At 38.7% G+C, this 19,674-nt stretch overlaps 1 protein-coding gene across 12 annotated transcripts in view; it reads left to right on the top strand.

The window, feature by feature from the left end:
- The window catches only part of ST6GALNAC3 (ST6 N-acetylgalactosaminide alpha-2,6-sialyltransferase 3), a 576,783-nt gene that overhangs the window by 185,506 nt on the left and 371,603 nt on the right, over positions 1-19,674 (top strand). For 2 of the 12 annotated variants that reach the window (XM_079129188.1, XM_079129187.1), the window contains exon 1: positions 3,310-4,265. The exons of 8 other annotated variants lie outside the window; for them this stretch is intronic. In XM_079129188.1, the coding sequence (XP_078985314.1) occupies positions 4,041-4,265 (225 nt within the window). In that variant the 5' untranslated portion in view covers positions 3,310-4,040. Of the gene's footprint in view, positions 1-3,307; positions 4,266-15,184; positions 19,451-19,674 lie in introns of those variants that run through there. 2 more of the 12 variants (XM_079129184.1, XM_079129191.1) reach the window with 2 other exon arrangements.

The raw sequence follows: 19,674 nt of genomic DNA on the forward strand, positions 1-19,674 counted from the left end.
TTGTGATTTAAAGTTTCTGGTAAAACCTGTGACCAATGTTTGTTACTATGACAGCAGAAGTGCTGAAATTCAGGGAATGTTGAACTCCATCTTGGGGTCAGTTCAAACCTGGCAGAAGTCCATTGTTTCACGAGAAGATGAAAAAATGTCACACTCTCTGAGGCCTCAAGAAAAGCAGCCTAAGGCCCTGCTTTCTCTGCTGGTGAGAGAATGATGCTATGGCATCCCTGTAGACAGAGGCTGACTGTGCTATCTGGAGACGGTGTTTTCCAACTTTCATGACTTCTGACAGATATTCCTCTGGAATGTTCATTGCTCAAAGGCATTTAGGAAAAGATTTAGCTACAAGACTTTAATATGCTAAAGTGTATTATCAATCAAGAAACACAGGTTGCAATATGCAACAGTGAAACTTATGTGATCATGAACCCTTCTTCAAGGAAGATGAGTGCCTTCCAAGGTCTACTTCAGAAAAATTTATGGTTAGGGCTCTGCCTATGTAGTAGATTTGAATATTGGATCAGTTATGCAAGAAATAGCATATTTTTTGAAATATTGAATTATTTTAATGCCCCCATCCCTCCCATATGGCAGAAAATAACCTTAACCTTTCTTGGTGTTCTACCCTCACCTGGTAGCACAAAGTTCTGGTCGTTATTCGTTTGTCCACACTTGACCAGCTATCCCTTGTCTCGGACAGTGCCCAGGACCCATGAGCAACACCTGAATCTTTTTTCTTTTCTAACTCTTTCCATGAGTTTGTTTCTTCTCTTCTTGAGTATACCAGGCACTAACTGTACTGCTTTGTTTTCTTCTTAGTTGACGGTTTTCTTAGTGTTTAAGAAACTTGCTTGCCTTTAGTACTTACACATTTTAGACAATAAGGAGGTTTACTGATCCGTGTGTTTCGGTAGACAACAGGTACTGTGAGCTTCAGGTTTGGTTTGGTTCCTCAGTTTAGCATTCTTCCTCTATGCTTTGTTGACTGTAATATGACATTAAAACTAAGAGCTTTTCCTTTATAAGAAAGGAATGGCAAAAACATTTCTAGGCTTTATGTTTTTATATCATATCTTTGCAAAGTAGAGAGACACAGTGCATTTGGTTACCTTTTCAGAATGTGAAGAATCCTCTGAAAACGACTCCCATCAAACCTCTCCTAACATCTTATTGGCTTTCACTGCATCCTGTAAGTCCATCAAAATTACTTGTGAATATTTTTATGCATATAAAATAATATGCACAATATACAGTGTATGTGAAGGATATTTGCATTACATAATGCAAACTCGTGAGGCTACTACACACATTAGGAAATGGAGTCTTACCATTTCTTTGGGAAACTCCTTTCAGAGCTCCATAGCTTAGTTTCCTGTTTTCACTGCCAGGGGAATGATTTCTTTGTGTTTTTTAGTTTTCTGAATAGTTTTACCCCATATGTATATACTTCTAAATAGAATGTTTATTAATGTCTCATGGTTTTGAATTTTGTATTAGTGGTATCATTTATGTTTATTCTTCTGAAAGTCACCTTTTTCATTCCACAAGGTTTGTGATATTTGTCCATGCTGGTGCATGAATTGGTTTTTCAGTTTTACTTTGGTACAGTATTCCATTGTGTGATTAAGTCACTGTGGATTTGTTTATCTACTATTGGTAGACCTCGAGGTTAGTTCCAGTCTTGGACTATTCTGAATAATGCTGTGGAATCTGTCTTGTAGTTCTAGTGTCTGCATAAAAGGGAGGTCCCAAATGTACATTCAAGAATGACATTGTTGAATGAGATTATGCACAATTTTAATGTTACTATTTAATGCAAAATTATTTTCTTAAATACAATACAATTCCTTTTTTAAGAATATGGTTCTTATTAATATAATATAAGCAGACTATAAGAAGTCCTGGTCCACATCTTTGCTAATACTTGCTTTTCTCAGCATTTTTAAAAAGCTCTCAACTTGGTGTGTATGAAATTATACTTTGGTTCAACTTAGCTTTTTGTCAAATTAATTAAGCTTGGGAGATTTTCATTTGTTTATTGATATTTCTGTTTCATCTATTGTGAAATGTCTATTCATAACTTTTACCTAGATACCATATCTACTCTCAGTTTGTGATTTATATTTTCACTTTTAAAGTAATGTCTTTTAATAAATTAAAACATTTAAGCTGGTAAAATTATTAAACTATTCCTATGGTTTATATTTTGGTATCTTACTTAAAAAATATTTTCTACTGAAATTTAACATATGTGTGTGTCTATGTGTTTGTGTGCATATTTATGTTGGCAATGTGGTACTGGTACAAAGACAGATAAACAGACCAATGGAACACAGCAGAGAGGCCAGAAATGAATCCATGCATATATGGAAACTCGGTAGATGACAGAGGATCATTATAAATCCCTGTAAAGGATAAATAATGGTGAGATAACTAATGGCCATATTCAAGATACAGATGAATAGGACCCCTCGCTCATGACAGGTTTATTAAGGACATGTGTGTATGTATGTGTGTGTGTGTGTGTGTGCGTGTGTGTACATATGCATATATGAATGCATGTCTGTATACACACAGGTATATATATGTTTGTGTGTATATATATTTATATCTGTGTATGTATCAATATATTCTATACCTTTAAACTTTAAATAAGCTTTTAATAAGCTTTAAATCTGATGAGATAGGTTTCCTTCCATTCCTTTACCCCCTTCACCTCGTTCTTCAGGAATGTCATGCACATCTGTTTGCTCTTCTATGTAATTTTAAAATTGGGTTAGAAATTTCTAATATTTTTTAATGAATTACATTAAAATTATAGATATAGAGAATGAATGATGTCTTTATAACATTATAATATTGAGTCTTCTGTCTGTATCTCTATCCGCATCTACTCACTTAAGTCTTTAATATTTTTAGTTGCTATTGTAAGTGGTGTCTTTCAGCATCACTGCTCTGTTTTCAATGGACTTTAGTGTTTACTTAAGTCAAGAAGAGTTGTTGACATCTGGTTACTTCTTCTTTCTGAGGGGCCCAAATTGTGCAGACAAAGAATGATAGGGTTTTCTTACCTACTTGAAAGGAAAAGAAAGAACAAAGAAAATGGGTGGGGGTAGAACAATGTGATTTTAAAGTAATTTTAGTAGATTTGCTTGCCACACCTATGAGCCCCTATTTACTCCTCACCACAGCCTTTCATGTTAGCTGATATTTCTTTCTTTCTGTCCCCCAGCCCCCATTTTTTTTTTTTTTTTTTTTTTTTTTTTTTTTGGTGCCAGTGATTGAACCCAGGGGTACTTAACCACTGAGTCACATCCCTGGCCATTTTTATATTTTATTTAGAGATAGAGTCTCACTAAGTTGCTCAGGGCCTCACTAAATTGCTGAGGCTGGCTTTGAACGTATGGTCTTCCTGCCTCAGCCTCTCCAGGGAGTCTCACACCGCACCCAGCTAAGTGTTATTTCTTCTATTTTCATGAAAGGAAACCAAGGTTTAGGAAAGCCAAGTAACCTGATATAAGTCACAGAGCTAATGTATTTATGGTATACCCAGATATTAAAACCAGGTGCATTTTGCTCCAAAATATTTCTGTTCATCCCACTGTGCTTTCCCTCAGGCAAAAGGAATGTTTAGATTTTTCTAAGCATTAAAGTCAGTGTCTAGAATGGCTAATCCATTCTGTAGCCCAATTATATAACTTTCTCCTCCCACTTCTAAAATCAGCTGAGGTTTAATAACTACTTTATCCATCCACTTGTCACTGTCACTGGCTGAGGAGACCAGGTGGTCCCCAAGGAGGGTTTTGTACAACTGAGGCTTTTCCTAGACTGCATTTTGATGCACACAGCCAAACCAGGAAATGGAATTGTAAAACCACAGTCTATGTGAAGTCCTTTAATATTTACTTAAACAGTGAGCGATGGAAAACTGATAACAACAAAAGTGAAAAAGTATGGCAGTGAACAGGCTTCTCTGTGGATTTACCGGGAAGGGACTCTCTGCTGAATGTGGCTCTGATGCCTGAGCCCAGTGTTCTTTCATGACAAAATTGCCTCCAGTCATCTCCTGTCTGCAATCCTCAAGGGTGGAATCTGCTGGAAGACATGCTTGCTATCAGTCAGCCTGCACTTCCCAACAACCTCAAGAGCTTGGAAGGATGACAGTGGATGTTGCTGCAGAAGAAATGGGGGAAAAAGAGCCTTTTGTGGGAAAGGAAGACCTGCATTCTTCATGGCTTGTCAGAGGCAGTAGTGGCCACAGTCAAGTAAGCACTGCATTTTGAGCTGGTTTCAGAGTCACAGTGCCCAGAGTCATGTCCCAGGCAGAAGTGGAGTTCACATAGAGCACTTTCCAGGTGGCCTCTTCACTTTCTAGAACTGGAACACAGTCACTGTACCAGGCAGATAGGACATCAGGAGCCTCCCTGATTCTCTGCAGAGTTCAAAAATAAAATAGCAAGTCTTAGGAAGAAGTGTGTAAAACACAATAGAGATCTTCACAGATGCCATTTGATGTGGGTAACTCAGCTGGGTGAGTTCTGTTTGCCTGTCATTAAGAGTTTTTAGAAGTGGGTGTTCAGTAAACACGGTTCTGTCTCTTCTTTCTTTACTCTTATCTTGCGCATTCTCTATTTCCCCTCTCCTTTCTTATATTTTGTTCTTACTCGTTCTTCCCTTTATCCCTCCCCTATGCTTACTTCTTCCCTCTCTTGCTTCTTTTTTCTGCTTTTCTGTTTCTCCCTCCTTTTTCCCCTTTTCCATTTCTCCCTTAACTATATTTGAATCACTGATTCCTAAGTAGAAAGTGGGAAGCAATTTCAGAACTCCTATTTATGTTTTATTTCATCTGTTGTAAATGTTTATTTTTTGTTTGAGTAATATGGAGGTATGGAGTTATGGTCTCAAAAATGTGTTGTTACTAAGTAAAGAAACACTGGTGACTGATGCTCTCAAAAGGCTCTATTTTCATCCCAGGGCTGTTATATCCTTTCCAGTTTGGTTGATGAATTACATTTCTTATGTAGTACTTTCAGCATTTATTATTTTTTTTAAATTTTATTAATTTTATTTTTACAGACTGCGTTTTGATTCACTGTATGCAAATGGGGTACAACTTTTTGTTTCTATGGTTGTACATGATGTAGATTCACACCATTCATGTAATCATGGGTATAGGGTAATGATGTCTGTCTCATTCCGCCATCTTTCATACCCTGCCTTTTCCTCTCTCTCATTTCCCTCTGTGTAATCTAAAATTCCTCCATTCTTCTCTTACCCCCGCCGTCCCACCCCTATTATGTGTCATCATCCACTTATCAGAGAAAACATTCAGCCTTTGATTTTTTGGGATTGGCTTATTTTCTTAGCATAATATTCTCCAACTCCATCCATTTAGCATTTATTATTTTTTAAAAATATTTTTTTAGTTGTAGATGTATACAATATCTTTATTTACTTATTTATTTTTATGCAGTGCTGAGGATTGAACCCAGTACCTCACACATGCAAGGCAAGCACTCTACCACTGAGCTACAACCCCAGCCCCAGCATTTATTATTTTTAATAAATGAATACCTAATGTGCTATTTGGGGAGCTCAGTTCATGCCTGTTACTTTCAGGGGGATGATGACCTTCTGCTCCACATCCCTGTTCTGGCCACTGGAGACAAAGAGTTGGGTTGAATGCACTATGGGATGTGACAGAAGCGGTTCTAGCTGTGAATACCATCATTAATATGTGCATTGTATGGTACAAAGATTTGAATTCAGATAGATTTCTGCCCAGATTCCAGCTCAGTAACTTACTAGCTGTGTAAACTTGGGCAAGTCTCTTTTTATTCTATTTGAGCCTTGATTTTCTTTTCTATAAAATGGGATAAATAATATCTGTTTACCTGTTGGTCATAAAGGTGAATAAGATAATATATGAAATCACCTCACAGACTAGATGCTCACTGAATATTGCCTTCCTACCCTCCAGTGAGTCTTTTCCTTGGGTCCAATGGTATGTATATATATTTATATTTTTATTTATGAAACACTAATGCTTACTTTGTGCCATGTACTGATCTAAGCAATTTATAAATTTGATCTGTAATATCAAATAAATCTTGCAGTACTTTTTATTATTATCCCATTTAGCAGATAGGGAAGCAGAAGCACAGAGGCTGGATCACATGTCCAAAGCCATGTGAGCAGTAAGTAGCAAGGCCACTAACTGATGTGTGTGGATACCTTAATTCCAGTTTTTGTTTTTTTTTTTCTTTTTTCCTCTTCTAACTGAGGGTATCATTGCCCTGAGATATTGCCTTGAAATCAATATGGATTTTTCTCTTGGGTCTGCAAATTTTCTGTCTTCGAAGCCTTAGGAAAAAACAACATTAAGCGAAAGCACACTTACTTATGAGTTCATTTTCTGTGTTAGTAAAGTGGTGAATAAATGGCATAAAATATATCCTCCTTGGGCTGCTGTCTGAGGAAGGTGTCGGATTGCAGCCCTGGCTGTGTCTCAGCAGGGAAGCTGGCCAGAGATGCTTGCAGCCTGCAGCAGGCTGTGGCCAGCACCCAGCAGTATGCCTGTGCTCCTCATCTGCACAGAGCACACAGTGTTCAAAGGCACACAGATGGGAATTCAAGTGGGGTCAAGTTCCCTGGGAAAACTGTTGGAAAATGAAATCTGACCAACAGACAGCGCCCTTCTGTTCAACCAGAACACTAGAGCAGGTCTAAAGAATAATGACTACAAACTGGTTGTGGCTTGGCCTTATTCAGCATCTTGTTTTCATTTTCAAATGTTTGATCCTTGGGAAGGTCCCAAACCTCACTGTGCTACACAATTACAGTGCCTGTTTAGGAGTTTTCAAGAAAAAGTTCGTAGACGTGCCCTGGATCCATTATTATTTAAGATCCTTAACACAATTTTAACACAATGGACAGCAAGGAAAGGGAGGAAGGGAACCTGTGATGAGACTATACCAGGGAAGGGGCTGTAGGGGGCACTGCTACAGCTGTTAGCTTAACTGAAATGTCTTCAGACTGTAATGGAAAAGGTAGGAAAGGACTAATGGAGAAGGTAGGATCCATCTAAATTGTTTTAATTCCAAAACCACTGCCTCAAGTCACTTAAGGGGATTAGAAATAATTTATAATTACCCTGGATTTGAGAATACAAAAATTATGCATTTCTCATCTTTTTTCTCCTTCTTCCTACTGAATGAGTTCTTACTACACTTGTTCAGTTCATTTCCTTTCTTTTGTCCTATCTTGAGAAACCAGTTATACTAAGATTTTATGATGAATTTTGAGAGAGAGGAAAAGAGGGAAAAGGAAACGTACAGAAACATACATATTCATGTATGTATGTGTGTATGTGTATGTAATAAATATGATACCATATACATGAAAAATGCATAATTGCATAATGCAATTGAACCTTAATCTTTTATCATCTGTTTAAAGTGTATTATGAACATTTTCCCACATGAAATCTTTTAAAATCGCAGTATTATTTTTAGTATTGCCTAAAACTTTATATTGAGTATTCGCCAATATTAATAATCAGGTGTTTAGGTGGTTTCCAGTTTTAAGCTTTGTCAATAATGCTGTAAGAATTTATTTTTAAATGGTGCAAAATTCCCATTTCTCAGGAAATAAGTTTTACTAAGATTTTTCTAAGGTCAGAGGAATTACCTATATTTCCAAACCAATTTTTTTAAGCACTGGACACGTTCTTACAAAACTATCTTGTGGAGAAGCTTCTATATGAAACCCCTAATAGTGGTATTTTCCTACTTTGTTTCCCCTCACTTCACACCCCAGTGACCTCTGGGCTTCCACACTGTTCCAGAGTGTTCCAGGACACTGGCAAGACCTTTGAGCTAGATTCTAACTTTTTACTCCCTTTGATATTATTACTTAATGATGTTATAGAGATTTGAAAATTTGGTTTTTACTATAAAAGAGAAAACTACCCTTTCTTTTTTAAATTCATATTGAACTCTGATGTACTACTTTGTCAACTGAATTGATAATAGTATTTCTTATTCTTTTTCTATCAATTTAATGTTATAACGGAAACTTTCTATTTAAATGAACTCAAGTACACTCAGGTACTCTGGTCTAGAGCTCACTGAGGTATACACATCTGAGCCGCACTACAAAGTCCAATCAATGTCTTTTATCCCATCAACTTAGGGGAAGGCACAGTAGGTCAAGACCTACTGTATTTTCTGGAAATTAGGAATAAAAGGAAGATCTAGCCTGGTTGGTACAACTGTACTTCTCTATATCTTGCCATTTTTGATTTCCTGCTTAAGTTTAAGTTTGAGAGGTCAACTTTCCACATCTTGTAATGAATTTAAATGGTCAGATTCTTTTCTAATGCAAGAAAACTCCTTTTCTCCCAGGTTTTCTGTTTCTTCAGTGCTCCTGAGGCAGGAGGAGGAGTGAAATAGAAGCACAGGAGTCAGCCTTAGTGTTTCTTTTATAGACTTTCATTTGTGTTCCCCAAGGTGAACTTCTCTGAATAAGTCTGGTCATATCTATCCAATAAATAAATTTGTGGGTGTCTTTTCTTCAGGTATTGGGATTCAAATTGTTTGGAAATTTCACAGATCGAGCCTAATTTATAGACTTCATGTGACCATGTATAAGGAACCTTCATGAATATGTTATTAGGAACCTAATCTCTTTGTCATTCATCCTTTCTGTGCCCTTGCCTCTTGGAAGATGAGAATTTTATGATTGGTTCAAACCAATGGAAAGGCCAGAGAACTGAGTTAGATATGCATAGGATGTTGAAAGGACAGAAATTTATGCTTTAAAGTATTACCATTATTAGATTTATAATTTTAATTTTTTCTTCTGGTCTTAGATAAGGTGAATTGTTCACAAGTCTCTGAGACCAGAAGGAAATTAGGAGGTAAATGTGTGCAGGTAACACCAAAGGATCAGAGAGGGAAAATCCATTAACAAATGAAAAGAAATAGGAAGAGCACATTGCTGTAGGCAGAAAGTAGCAAAAAGGAAAGTTTGGGGCCAGAAACACCCAAATAATCTTTCCAAAACTAAAATCTTTTTTAAAAAACACATTGGACATTTTTCTATTTTATTGGGGTAAAGGGTGATAGATAAAGTATTAACAGGTGGGATTTACTTGTTTTTCAAAGGTTTAATAAGAAAAAAAGGGACTTTTTTTTGGTCCAATTAGCAACATTAAGATAAGTTTAATGTGCTGGCTTCCTGGGATTTGCGCCTTCAATTTACAAGCTTTGCTGATAAAGAAGAAAATCAATTTCATTTTATTCTATTTCCCAGGGAGATAGCAAAAGGCTTGGGGATTTTTTTTTGGGGGGGGAGACTTTTTAATTAGAACTATTATAAAAACAAGTTTAAAAACTGAATATCAAACCTAGAAACTATCTCTGGAGGATATGGTGTGGATGACAGTTGGGTTTGGAGGCAAACTATTATTAAGAATTCCACTAAGTTTTCTTTGTCTTCACAGGCACAGATGATCAAATCCAGGTGCTTGTTACTCACACCATGTGTCCTTGTCCTGCCATTCCTCCAACCAGTCAAGCCCAGTGGTAAAGCATATGAGACTCCAGGGCCTCCTTAGAGAAATGGTACAGCCATGGCGGGCCTCCATCATGTGTTTGGACAGTCCTGCTGCCTTCACCCAGGTAGCTTTCTGAGCAGGAAGGCAGGGAACAAGACAGGAAGGAGATTGGGATACTTCTTGGGTTTTCAGCTGGATTCTAAGGCAAATGTTTGGAGGACTAGACCTGGTCACAGGAGACTTTATACCTGACCGGAACCTATAGTGTCCAGGAACACACTTAGCTGATTTCTATCCTGAAGTGCTAACCACCTTAGATCTTAACTTTCCAACATAAGGAAGGGATAAGGGTTACCACCGTAACCTGTGAGAAATAAAAGAATGTGTAGGGAAAAATTAGCATTAGCTCTGAAGCCAAGAGCAAAAGTGGACTAGCTGACCTTGCATACAGTTTTCTAGGCTGGAGCAGCAGACCAGTGTTCTGGTTGAGAGAGAGAAAGAGAGAGAGAGAGAAGAAGAAGAAGAGAGAGGGAGACTGACTTTTCATAGGCACGATGCTTTGGACCCACAACATTTTTTGGGTTCCCTTGAAATGTTCTAATTTTAATTTTTTTATTGAAACAGGAGGGAAAAATGAATATACATTAATGAATCCAGCCTGAGTTATATTTGTCTTATACTGATATAGTCATAAACTATATTTTAATATTCTCTTCTATGATCGAAGGGGCTCATGGAAGCAATAGAGCCCAGAGCCACAAAAGTCATCATGTAGCACTGCTTGCTGAATGACCAGGAGGAAGGCACTGACAGACGAACTGAGAGAGGTGGAGAGGTGCAGAGAGGCACACACAGGAGAACAGAGCCAGGAAGGTGCACGTAGAGTAAAAGAGAATAATAGAAACAGCAGGAAATAAGACAGACTCACCTGGAGAGAATCAGACACACCCAATCACCCCACATACCTCATAACAGAAACAGACAGGCAGAGAGGGGCCCAAAGAGATGAAGTGGTAAGAGAGACATCCAGAAGTAGACAGACACCAGCAGAGATTTCTCAGGGAGCATTCTTCATAGAGGCAACCATCAACTCTATATGATTTGGTTCCACCCTCCCAGGATCAAGCGTGTCTGAAGGGCCACAGGGCTCTCCAACCACTCACTGTTCTCAGGCATGGAGAAAAAAATGAGAGCGAAGAGAGAGGGTCAGCCCCCATCCCAAGGCCTTTGTTTTCTCTGCTCCCAGATCCATGTGAATCAGAGGCAGGTTTGATGTCAGTCACTGCCCTCAACCTTGGGCAACACTCCCCCAATTTGTGAGTGAAATGAGATGCAGTGACTTGTCCCCTTTTTCATGAAGTGCCTTAGCTGTTGCTATGAAGTCACTGACCTTGTAGCCATGCTTCAGCCAGGTCAGCTTGAAATCAGGAAGTGGAAAATGGACTTGGGAAGGAATTGCCCAGACCCGAGTGCCAGGAGGGCTGCCTCGATTGTGTGTGCCCCAGAAAAGGAGGACAATTGGAATGTGCAGACCTTGTCATTTAATTGAAAGTCACACAGTTTCTTTTAACCTTTATTGTCTCTGGAAAAGTGGGGGTAGATGGGGGATTGTTTTTAAGAGACCCAGAGAGCTACGCTCTATTTTAAATGCCCTACAAGAACCCAGTGAAATGAAACAATTTATACTAAAAAGTATATGTACTTCAATCTACTCTAAATTCCGAATTCTGGTCTTCTAGCCTTGCCAGAGATGTTTGTAGAAATAAATCAATAATAGTTTTTTTTTTTTTTTTTTTTTTTTTTTTTTAAAGAAAAACATTACATTAGAGCTAACTCAGCTTTCCCAACTTTCAGGGACAGAGAAGAAGCAATAGGCAGCACGTTCTGGGGGAAAAATGTACCAGTGTTAAGAAAGTAGCATGCTTGCACATCCTTGGTCATGGAAAGTGTTTTTAGGTGAAGTGATTTCTCATTTTGCATAAATGATCACAGCATGTGTCTGCCTGCAAAGTTAGGCATAGTCCTCATCCAGCATCATTAGGAAGATAATTTGCTCAGTTAGGGCAGTTGAAGTTATTTATTACTTTGCTTTTTGTCATTTGCAAGTCATTTTTCTGCGGTTTGTTGACACCAGTATAGTGTGGGGTGGTACATAAATCCCATCACAAATAGAGTTATCCGGTCACAGTAAACTGGGGCCTCCCTGCCCCCAACAAATAACAGCAATTACTTGGGATTCATTTTAGCAGGTGAGAGAAGCTCATCTATTTAGAAAATGAGAAGTTTATTTAGGATCCTCTGGTGGCAGCAGGTTAATTAAAGAGGGACTCTCTTTTTTAGCCCAAATCACAGGCATTATAAAGGCAAGCTCATGATGAGTGTTGTTTGAGAAATGTGTCACTGATATCCAAAGAACTAAAGCATTGTTAAAAGTTAGACCATTGCGTGAGTTTGTTCTTCCTCAACATTATGCATATATAAAAAGCATCGGCTAGTTCCTTCTTTTCTGATTATATGCACTTTTGCAAACAGTAATGCAGCTAGCAACATTGTTCTGTGTGCCACATTATTCTTACAACTTTTGAGGTAGGAATACTATCATTATCCCATTTACAGATGAAGAAATCGAGGCACAAAGTTAAGTAACTTGTTCAAGGTCACATGGCTTGTGAACAGCAGAGCTGGGTTTAGCAGTCAACCTGCCATGGAATCATTGTCAATGCCTGTGCTCCACTGCCCAGCTACACGTGGCATGGGGAATTACATCTCCTGCTCTGCTTTGGGGTATTGATTCATTTTTGGCCTGATGGGCAAACTCTTCTGCTTATGGAGATTTGAATCTGCAACTTTGATGACTTATGGTCTGAGCTATGACTGTGTCTAGAATTTTAGGAGGAAAGATAAAATAACAGTGTAAAATCATTGTGGAAACTGGGTGCAGAAATGTTGATCATTTGATCAACTCCAACATTATATCCCTCATAATTATTTTAATACAGTGGGCTGGTTTCTGCTTGAAGAGAACATCTGGTAGGAGAGGAGCACATCCTAAACAACAGACCATGTCAGACATCAGTCCCCCAAACATGGCATCTGCTGGGGAGTCACAATGTATGCTGGGTCTGAGGAGAGTTCCCAGAAGTGTAGATTCTACCAGTTCTCCCCACCAAGGACCTTGTAGTCTAAGAGAGGAAGTGGCACACAGAATAATCAAATCAACCTGTATAGCAAAAAGATTCAGATGAATGGGGGACACAATTAATTCTGTAGAAGGTGGGATGAAGGACAAAGTGGAGCTGGCTTAGTAGGCAAGGTCTCCATGAAGGAGCAGGATGTGAGCCTGTCTGAGGTTGGGATGAGATTCAATTTGAGATAGATTCTCAAAAACAGGTCTCACTTGAGTTACTGGAGAGAAGCATATTCCTTGTGCAGTTGCTTGTGAGCAAGACTCTGGGAATAAAAAGATTAGGCCAAGCTGGGGAGGCGAGCACTATTTTGGGGGTACTGGGCCATGAGTTGGAAACATACTAGTTGACACAGACTCTACTATGGTGAGCAGAAAAATGAAAGTGTTATACTTTTGTCACTTGGTATACGAAGATGTGGGGCTCAGAGTTTTTGTGTGTGGCATGAAGAAACAGCCTTCACTATCCCAAGTGTATCCTGAGCTATTTCATATGCTCATCTTGTCTAAGAAGCTATAGTTTTCAGTGCCATAAACCCCAATAAAAGCAGGGTTGCTCTTTCCTCCCACTTGTGCTCCTGAGACCTGTGTTTACAGGACCCTGTGTTACTTACACTCTGGTGTGTTACCTTTAATCTCAACCTCTATTTCTACAAACACCACCAAAAGCTGACAGTTTCATTTGAGATAAACTCCATTGATCTCTCTCTATGAGACAAGATATTTTTCTCAAGTGTTCTTGGGCACATTTTCTTTGAGGCAGCATAGGGTAGTGTTCATGGGCCCAGATAGAAGCCAGACTGTCTAGGTCTGGATCCTTGCTCAGGCACTTAGTTTTGGAGAATCTAGAGTGAGCACTTATCTTCTTTGTGCATCAGTTGCTCTTGTTTTTGAAGTTTAAACATGTTGATTCAGATGTAATGCTTTAAGTCATACCTGACACATGGTAAGAAAACATTAACACAAATCATGTGTTCTCAGTGGGGTTGGTGTCACCCACAAGGGGACAAAACTAAATTTTGTGATTGGTATGACTAGGAAAACATTAAATAAAGAGGTTTTATGAGGAGGGTGTGCAAAAAATTGGTTGGGAAATGCTGGATTAAACTACATTAGATCCAGTGTAGTCCTGATAGAAAGAATCCCCAAAGAGGTTCAGATCTCCTAATTCTGAGGTCCAACATCCAACAGCCATTTACCAAGGGCCTGTTGTAGACTCAGCCATGAAGCCACTACATTCACTTTTTGGTCACCTGCACAGTGAGGTAGGTGTTGGAAGCGCACATCCCCTTCTAAAGGTTCTTTCCTTGTAGCCTGTGGTGGGATAATGACTGGGGTGGGACTGAGTTGCTTTGCCTCCCTTGTCTGCATGGGTGTGTGTGGTTCGGCCTGGGAGGGCTATGGGAAAAGTTTACATCTGCCCAGCATTTTCTACTTTGCAGAGTAGTTTCACACACATTATCTCACAAGCACACTTTTCCTTTTAAAATGATTTTAATTATACATTTAGTAAAGAAATACATAATTTTGTAAGAAAATTGGAATATTACAGATAAAAGTAAAAATTCTCTTTGAGTAGCACTTCCATTTCCAATTTCCTGCTCTTCTCCACAGGGCTAATCACTGAGAATTGTGTGTGTGTCCAGCACTTTTTTCTATTCATTTATATACAGGTATATCTGTAGGGAAAAAAGGTTCAGTGTATTGCTTTGTAGATCTTTTCACACTGACAATAACATTATAAATAACTTTTTACTACAAGCCTGCATGTCTGCCTCCCCCTGCTCTGCTCTCCTCCCTCTCCTTCCCTCTTTTCCTTCCCTTGTATCTTTCTTCTCTTATATATCTTAGAACTCATTCCATCATAAAAACACAGATCTACTCCACCCCATTAAACTGCCACAAGCCTACAGAATGAATACCCATAATACAGTTAGCTATTTCACCTTCTGGTAGATACTTATGGTGTTTTCATTTTCCTCCAGCTAAAGTGCTGCCTCTTTGGGTTTGTGGCTATGTTTCTACAACCACCCCTTAAAACATATTATTATCTTACAGCAGGGAACACTGAGGCCCAGGATGTGCCACAGGCAGTGAGCAGTAGGTCCAGGACCAGATTTTTTAGGCCAGGATCCAGGCTTGATAGGTTTTATTCCCCTTCCCTTCAACAGCTCATCCCAGGCTGTGTCATTGGTGGTTGGCAGCCTGTTTCCTGATAGTAACATCCCAGGTCTTCCGAGGCATTGCTGCTTCTCAGGTCACTTCTGAAGATAGATGAGCTTGAGTGACCTCCTGGAAGGAGGTGGACACCACATGTGAGTCACTGGTGCGGGTGGGAGTAGGGGTGGGGATCTCACAGGTGTCTGACCTAGCCTATTTATCACACTGTTGTGCAGCACTGTCTTCCCCACTCATGGCTGAAGTTTGAAAGGTTCAACTGAGAAATGTCAAGAGGAAGTAACACTTAAATTATTAAAGGAAGAAGGTCATAAAGTGGATGGAGAATAATAGCCCATGAGACTGACTTGTTTTCAACAGGAAAGGAGGAGATGGATGTTCTAAATGAACATCATACTTTAAAATAAGAGGGGTTCCTGGGGCCTACTAAAAGTTTAAATTTCAGACACTCCAAGCTCCTCTTTGATGAGTCTTCTTCAATATCTTGCAATGGCATGTTGAAAGAATTTCTTACTTAATTAAAATCCTTAGCACATCTTAGTGGTGGACTGATTGGGATAGCAGTGCCCAGGGTCAGAGGCCCCACCTCTTTGACTGTCCCGCTGAAGGGGTAGGTCGCCCTGCAACCCTGTCAGAAGAGATTCCTGCTAGAGCAGATGCTTGTGACAGCATGGGTCCCAGCCAGTTCAATGTGTCCTCACTGTCCCTGCCCAGCCAGGGCACTCCCCAGGACCCAATTAGCAGCTTGGAAATAGCATCCAAGTGTGTTGCAACCACTAAGTTAAAGAGTAATAACACTCATGAAAGATTCAAATGGGAAAAGAACATTTTGGATCCTGAAAGAGCAAGTTGCTTGTCAGAGATCTAACGAACCGAAACAAAATAAGTTGCTGCTCCTTAAGCCTCTTTCTAACACTGCTAGAATTGGTTAGCTTAGGGGAAAGTACCAAATTGCAAAAAAGGAATAAAAAAGAAATACTTATTGTTCCCCAAATACTTACTGTTCCCATGTTCAATTTCTTATTTAATAACTTGGTGTTTTTTTGTTTTTGAAAGGATTTAATAAAAAAAGGGAGGGCATCATTAATTTTAGAGTCTGCAAGAAAATGAAAAATGATCTGCTGATTAGTGATATGCAATTTGTTCCTTGAATGTCTTCAATAATGTGTGAATGTCACATTACATAACACTTATAATGATTAAGCCAGAAGATGAAATAAGATAGGATAGATCTTGTGTTCTTCCCTTGACTAGTGGACAACTCATCTCATTAATCTCTCTCGGGCTCGCAGCCTTAAATTGAATAAGCAGTGTTGTTGGGTGAGATTTATAGCCAAAAGACTTAGCAGCCTCATTGAGGAAATCTTACAACACTATTTTGAGAACCCTCCAAGATAATTCTTGGGATTTGTATTCATTGTAGCCTGTCATAAAACATTGCCCTAACCAGTAATGAGCAGTGAACCTTCTCAGAAACTTAATATTCTGACAGCAACATTAAAAATGGGCAATTGTTGATGCTCCATCTCATGGGAAGTTGAAAGATTCTCAGTCCCAATTTTAAATTATTTTGTTAGAAATGGTGGTTCTAGTATAGTGGGAAAAGAAACACTGGTATGGTTTGGATCTCTAGGTTTCCTGAAGAGCTCATGTGACAATGTAGGAATGTTCAGAGGTGAAATGGTTAGATTATCAGAATATGATCAGTGGCTTCTTCATTTGATGGATTAATAACTTGATCTATGGGGTGGAAATTATGGGCAGGTGGGGCATGACTGGAGGACAAAGGTCACTGGGCACATGCCCTTGGGGATTATTTCTTGTCCACTGTGAGTTGACAGCTCTTTTCTGCCATGCCCTTCCACCATGATGCTGTGCCTTACCTCAGAATCAGAGCAATGGGGTTGGCCAACCAAGGACTTAACCTCTGAATCCATGAACCCAAAATAAACTTTCCTCCTCAGAGTTGTTCTTGTTGTGTATTTTGGAAAAGTTGACTGACATGGCCATTCATATACCTAGGCACTGAGAAATGCTCATGAAAACAGTGAGTTTTCCACATCACAAGTGCAAGGCTGCCTGCAGCAGGTGTGAGGAGGCCCTTACAAAACATTGGCTGAAAGAATGAATGAACAGTTAACAGTAGTCCTCCTTTATCACTTTAGTTCTCCTTATGACCTGGCACCTCCTGTCTAAGTACCTTTAAGTAAGATTGGCTCATTTTATGCAAGTTTTAAAGGAAGTGCCTTCCCACATCTTAGACCAGTAGCCTAGAATAAAAGTTGAAAAGAGATTGAATTTAACAACTCACCCCAAATTAAATTTCCCTTTAAAAGTCATCAGTAAGCCTTGATAACTTTCTCCTTTGGGGTGTTCACTGTCTCTCAAAGTAGTGTGTTTATTATTGAAACCTAGGCTCCTTGAATGCAGGTCTGTAGCCTCACACCTCAGGTACACCTGGGACCTATTAAACATGCTATAAATGTTTTCTGATATGTGAAACCAAAGTTATTATTAATATAAAGTTAAAATTCACATCCTTGAACTTTTATTCTACTTCGAAGGCCTATTTCTACCATCCAGGTACTAATCAGGTCAGACGCAGAGATCAGAGGAGATCTGGCATGTTCAGGGTGGTATGGCTGTAGACTGGTAGACCTATTTCTATCATCTACACAAAAGAGGAATGCATCAACTGTCATTTCTTTGATATTTCATCATTCTAGGTCTTGGGGGAATGATTACTTCCTAGTCCCCTAATTAATTTTTTTTTTTTTTTTTTTTTTAGCTATTTCAATCAGTTTGCACTTCCTGGTCAACTAAACCTCAGTTCTTTCTTCTCTCAAGTGATATCAAAGCAGTATCAGGGAAACATTTCTACCCCTCTTTCCACCTATCTTTTATTGGAACAAATTTTTTTTTTTTTTTTTTTTGTGGTGGTGGTGGTTCTGGAAATTGAATTCATGGACTCATGCATGGAAGGCAAGTTCTGTACCACTGAGCTACACCCCATCCCAGAGCAATGGTCTTAAAAAATGTTTTCAAATACTGACTTATCAATAAGTTATTGCCATAGTGTTATATTTTTTGCAGATTTAATCAACAGAGTTAGTAACAAAAATGTGGATGGTTTGATAGATGCTGCTGGGGTCTTTTCTCCCCTGATGGGAGCATTGATCGATCATATTATGTGATCATTAGGCTGGCACACATTTCCATATGGGGCTAGAAGTGACTTAAGGAAATATTAGTTCCATTTGTCCTCTCTACTGATTTTATATCTGAGGAACTTGAGTCCAAAAGGGCCCATGGCCACATTGCTGGTTAATAGAAAAACCCAGACTAGAACCAAAGCCAAATGACAGGAAAGGCAGGTTGCCTTTCCTCTATATCACAGCTGCCACTCTTCATGTCATTTGCAAGGTCAATTCAATAAATGATTTTGTTGAAATCCCAACCTACTCTGGTGAATTTCCTAGTCTTTTATATGAAGACTAGGAATTATATGTTAAATTGAAGGTGAAGGAAAAGTAGTGGCCTTTTCTGTATTCTTCTAAGACTGCCAATAAAATTTCTTTTGTTTCTAAGCACACTGTTTTCAAACAGGATGGGGTGGTGTTTCCTAAGGGAAGCACAGGAAGTACAAATATGTGCTTGTGCATATGTGTGTGAAGGGTGTGTAAATGCATAGGTGGATGTGCAGGATGATATTTGGGTCAGTGAAAACTTTTAACAGGAAGGCAAATTGGTCACTTTTTTGAGACTATTTTGGGGCACATAGTCTTGCTTTGTGTTCACTCAGAAAGCTCGGTTTTGTTGAGGGACTGTACATTTGTTCAATGAAAAGAAAATCGCTCTTTGTACCTTGCTAACAGAATTGCTAACCATTCCTCAGTCAAAAATCTCATTCTTCTCATTATTCAGTATTTAAATATACATAATGTCATGTCTTTACTGCCATTAGTCAGTGTTTTCAAAAAGCTATTTTCCTGAATTTCTGAAACCCAGGACCCAGGAACATTTTTCTCTTGGGAGTATATTATTATTGGTTAGAATAGAAACAGTCAGTACCATTTCCACGTCAAAAAACACTGAGACAAAGAAAGTTTCCCTTACTTCTTAGAACTTTAGTATGAGAGTAAGTTCTCTTATGAACAAAAAAAAAAAAAAAAAAAAAAAAAAAAAGAAAGAAAGAAAGAAAGAAAACTCAACCCTTGAAAAAATCTGTTGTTTCATCAGAATTGTTTGTAGGGAAAATGTAAACCTCAGTATCATTTAACTGTGGTCCAACAGAGGACTATCATACTGCACTTCTAATCAAAAAATAAATTGAACATAGTGGTAGGCTTACAGAGAAAGAGAGAATTAGATTTGATTAGATTAGCTTTAACCTGCCTGGAATAAAACTGTCTGCCTTTCCTGTTATTTGTCAGTGTTTATAGCAGATTTCGTCTACAATGCTTTCACTATTATTTCCAGGCGGTAAAAGGCAGTCAAGCAGAAAAGACACTCATAAATGTCAGAAAAGAGTAAGTTTTTTGCATTTCAAGGGCTTCGAAGGTCAAGTTCAACCCACTTATGGGAGGCAGAGTGATGGGTATGTGGTAGTGTGTTGTTAGCTGGTTTATTTAGGCATATAACTTACGTGAAGTTAATGCACTTGTCTATCACTCTAAGGAAGCAAAATGTCCTGGGAAGATTCTATTTACTTGGTATATTTTGTTTGCCTTTTACATGGTAAAATAATTCACAT

Source organism: Sciurus vulgaris, assembly GCF_902686455.1.
Source record: "Sciurus vulgaris genome assembly, chromosome: 1".
Lineage (NCBI taxonomy): Eukaryota > Metazoa > Chordata > Mammalia > Rodentia > Sciuridae > Sciurus > Sciurus vulgaris.